The sequence below is a fragment of the Sciurus vulgaris genome (assembly GCF_902686455.1).
Source record: "Sciurus vulgaris genome assembly, chromosome: 15".
Lineage (NCBI taxonomy): Eukaryota > Metazoa > Chordata > Mammalia > Rodentia > Sciuridae > Sciurus > Sciurus vulgaris.
In genome coordinates, this window is record NC_136476.1 from 78,781,387 (window position 1) to 78,786,310 (window position 4,924).

General features: G+C 42.6%; 1 protein-coding gene across 1 annotated transcript; it reads left to right on the forward strand.

Annotated features, from left to right (window-relative positions):
* Positions 1-984: 984 nt before the first annotated feature.
* Positions 985-1,929, forward strand: LOC306645748 (olfactory receptor 1Q1-like; the record flags this gene model as incomplete). Its single annotated transcript, XM_079113834.1, has 1 exon — positions 985-1,929. The coding sequence occupies one exon, from the start codon at positions 985-987 to the stop codon at positions 1,927-1,929; it is 945 nt and encodes a 314-aa protein (XP_078969960.1).
* Between the last annotated feature and the right edge of the window lie 2,995 nt (positions 1,930-4,924).

Genomic DNA, 4,924 nt, shown 5'->3' on the forward strand with positions numbered 1-4,924 from the left:
CCTCCCATATACTTCAAATCCTCTCTGGATTACTTATAATACCTGCGTAGTGCCTACACATCACTTCATTTACATGGACTCAGTGTAATATTTGGTATATGGAAATTTCAAGATTTGCTTTTGGGCACTTTCTGGAATTAAAAAAAAATTATTTTGATGCAGGAATGGTTGAATCCATGGCTACAGAACTCACAGATACAAAGGGATGACTATAAGAAACCTTTACGTAGAGGTATCTAATGGAACACGGGTTTTTTTTATTATTATTATTATTAGTTCATGTAGCCAGAAGTGAGTATCACTTATTACTAGAATAAACCCAACTACTAACATTTGTTTTTCATTTGTTACATGGGAGATAGGATATGGCATAAGGAGACATGAAGACAAGATAAGTTTAGAGACAAGTTATAAGAAAATTAAGAATCTGGAAACTTACTCTCTTAAAATAATGTGTGCTTATTGAGAAATATTTGGGCACTAGCAAGAATACCCTGTGTGCATGCCCTAAAGTGAAAACTGAAGAGTCCTTCCTTGCTTATGTAGCTGATCAACAGGTCTACTACCTGAATATGATGTCTTAGTTTTAGTTTGGAGAATCATGGTATTTAGTGGATAATAGTATACCTTTGGGGCCAGATATACATGACTTAAATACAGATTTTGCCTTTCATGAGCTTAAAGTGTCTATACTTCAGTTTTCTAATTCACAAAACTAATAACAATAAAAATAATAATACTATTGTAAGATTTAAGTAGGCTAATACAGCAAAGTCCCTGCTCAAGGCAAATGTTCCATAAATATTAGCTGTGGTGATGGTAATGCTATTAATAATAATGAAAAGTTATACATTTTGAAAACTATTAAGCACCTAATCCCCTCCCTTATCAGCACTATGAGTAGTTCGCACTAGGGCACAACAATAACTACAGTGCCTGCTCGTAAGTCTGTGAAAATAATCCTGTTTGTTCTCATGGCAGCAGATGGGCAATACCAGCTGGACCGGTGTGTCTCATTTTGTTCTCTTGGGTATTTCCACCCACCCAGAAGAACAGATCCCACTCTTCCTTCTTTTTCTACTCATGTATGCAATCAACACTTCTGGCAATTTTGCCCTCATCACACTGATAATCTCGGCTCCCCGCCTCCACACCCCCATGTACATCTTCCTCAGTAACTTGGCCTTGGCCGACATCTGCTTCACCTCCACCACGGTCCCCAAGATGCTGCAGAATATTTTTTCTCCTACAAAAGCCATTTCCTACCTGGGCTGCTTGGCCCAGACTTATTTCTTCATTTGCTTTGCAGCCATGGAAAACTTCCTCTTGGCTGCCATGGCCTATGACAGGTACATCGCCATCTGCCACCCGCTCCACTACCCCAGGCTCCTGACAGGCAGGCTGTGTGCACTGGTGGTGGCAGTGTGCCATGTCCTGTCCCACCTTCATGCCCTGCTGCACACCCTTCTCATGGGCCAGTTGGCCTTCTGTGCAGAAAACAGGATCCCCCACTTCTTCTGTGACCTCTATCCTCTGATGAAGATCTCCTGCACCAGCACCAACCTGAACACCTTGCTGATCCACACAGAAGGTGTGACTGTCATCGCTGGAGCTCTGGCCTTCATCGTGGCCTCCTATGCCTGTGTCATCTCAGCGGTCCTCCAGATCCCCTCAGCCCATGGCAAGTGGAGGTCCTTTTCTACCTGTGGCTCCCACCTCTCGGTGGTGGCCATGTTCTATGGCACCCTCACATGGGTCTACTTCCGGCCCCTTTCCAGCTATTCGGTGACTAAGGGTCGCATTGTGACCGTCATGTACACTGTGGTAACTCCCATGCTGAACCCCTTCATCTACAGCCTGAGGAATGGTGAGATCAAGGGGAGTTTCAAGAAATGGATGAACAGAATACAGACTTCTTTCTTTAGATAAAACCCCCAAATACTGTTCTGAGTTGTAACTATGATTCTAGGAAGATGATTCCATCCCTCAGATCTTCTTCCTTCAGACTGCCTCAGAAATGTCTTAATGAAACCCATATTATGGATTTTCTTCATCAAATATTTTTCTAAGACGTCTTGTAAGTCCAACGCACCTGAAACAAAAGGAGCTACTGTACCATTAGTGTGACATACTAGCCTGGCTTCAAATGTCATCAAGGGTGTTCCAAGGGTCTACGGTTAAACGGCAGTTTTAATTCTCACAGTTCTGAGACAACAGGCATCAGAAATTAATTCTGGCTGATTCATTGGAGGAAATGAGTGTCTCAAAGGCTAATTGTCTTTTGAGTAATTACCAAGACTGAGGCACCAGACTCAAAAAAATGGACAGGGATAAGAAAAGACACGTAGTCAAAATCATATCCTGCACCAGTCCAGTGAGGATATTGCTGGAGTTTCCAAACTCTCTTCACTGTGACTCGTACCCCCACCCGCATTGCCAGCAAAACTCACTGGGCACAGCCCTCAGACTCCTGGAAACTGGATATGGCCACCTCCAGAAACACCTGCCACATGTTCTCTTCACCACTACCTCTGGATTCAAAATGAGATAGTGCATCTGACTGGCCTAGAATGGGTCCTTTTCTATGTTATCACTGCCAGGGATGCTGGGAGAACAATATTAATCTTTGTATTTATATGTTTCTATAAAAGAAGTGAAATGGATTAACTACTTCAATATGGGAGGAAGGACATAATGACGATGTCCACTCTATGGGATCAGATGCTGTCAGTGCCCTGGCATTAAGCACGACCACAGCTCTCCAATTTGCATTTTCTCAACCTTTAGCTGCGCAGTTCAGAGATGACAAAACCCCCACTGTCTAAGCGTGCTCCTGGTCTTCTCTGCAGTTGATATGTGGATGTGTATGTCTAATACTGGATGTTCGCTGACTAATCAGTGGATAGCAGGTTCCAGAGCCAAATCTCATAAGTACAAGGCCAAAAGAAGAATGTGAGGAGGCCCTTCCAGGACCTGGGGCAGAAGATGCAGGTGCAGGCTGATTTAGTTAAAGTTTCTTGTGGGATACAGGTAGTTATGACACTGAATTAGAAGGAGCTGAAATCGTGGTAATTTATGTCATGTGATAGAAAAAAATGATTTCTTATAATCTAATTATAAGTATTAATCAAAATTTATTCCACTGGAGTGGATTTGAGAAGCTATATTTCCTGTGTCTTTGGCTGCACTAGGTTAATAAATTCTCCCAAGGTTAATGGGGCCCTGGCACTTACAAGATGATGACAACAAAGAAATGCCACATTTTGATAGGTTAACTCTGGTTCCTCATATTTTCCAGAAAATATCTTACATACTCAACACTTTTTCTGCCAGATTCTTCTGTTCCCACTTACTTTGTATCTCCATCTCAAGGTGGTAGTCCCAATACAGACCCCTTTTATTCATTACTATCTGATTAGACTCAACTCTTAGCACTGGAGCCTTCTCTAAGAATCCCCCTTCTTCCGTTAAAGAACTGTCTAAAGGTGAAGAAATAAACACAAGAGTATATGAATACAGTAGTCACCCACCCCATCCGTAACTTTGCCTTCCAGTTTCAGCTATCCACTGTCAACTGCTGTATGGAAATATTAAATGGAAAATTCCAGAAATAAACAATTCATAAGCTTTAAATTGCTTGCTCTTTTGAGAAGCATGATGACATTTCACACTGCCGTCTCCATCTTGCCCAGGACATGAATCATCCCTTTGCCTAGCATATCTCTCCTGCATGTGCTACATTCCCATTAGTTGCTTAGTATCCCTTTTGATTATCAAATTTAAAAATAAATAATATTCAGATTGGCATTATCCATGGCTCCAGGCATCCTCTGGAGCTGGGGAACATATCTTCTCTGATTAAAGGTAGACTACTATGCAAATTTCTTTTCCAGTCCTGGGGATTGAACTCAGGGGTGCTTAACCACTGAGCCACATCCCCAGCCCTCTTTTTAAATATTTTATTTAGAGATAGGTTCTCACTAAATTGACAGTTTTAAGATTAATTGAGCAACTGCTACAAGTAGCACACATATACATTTTATGTTCAGTACGCTACTATTCATGACAGTAAAAATTAGAAATAACGCAGAGGGGAAAGATGGTAAGTAGAGAAAAGGTGTGATTTCCACTTGCTCCATGACTCATGATTCAGGCAGCAGAAATACTGCTTCCCAGTAAGGAGGATGGCAAAGGGAATACACCAAAATTCAATATCAGAATCACAGAGATGCCAAGATTCAGGTGCTTTGCACATAGAACAGGGAAGAATACCTCTGGAACCCAGCCCACAATGCTAGCTCCAGGGAGGGGTGACCCAGGCAAAAAGAATCTCGTAAGAAAATGTGGCATCGGGGGAACCCACGGAACAGAGGGCCAGTCTGAACTTGAGTGACCCGAGGCAGGGTGAGAGTTGGTATGAGAAGGTGCTTGCAATTGGCTGGAGAGTACAGAGCTGAGGCAAAACAGCATCTCCAAGTGACCCCTTAGGGACTTTCTGCTGCAGGAACCAGAGTTCACAGCAAGCTTAGCCGACTGCCCCTGCATGCACATGCCCTGAGATGTAGGGTCCACCTGGAGGGTCCACTAACCTAGTACAGAATGGATTGCACCCAGGGAGTGCTCAAGCTGGGGATATAGAGCAGGATGGGGCTCACTTTTCTTTGGGGTCAGGAGGCTTGTGGAATTAGCCAGACAGAATCCAGAAACTGAACAATTGGGCATATTTGCAGTTGGGACAAGACCAGTGGAGAGGTGGGCACTTTCCTCCAACAGTAGAGTCCTGATGCATATTAAAAAGAAAATAGAAGTAAGGTCTATGGGTGAATAGGTGTAGACCCATATAAGAAACAAGTACATACAAAAAACTTAAAATGATGCAGCTGGCATTACAGAGATGTGGAGAAAAGATGAATTATTTAAAATA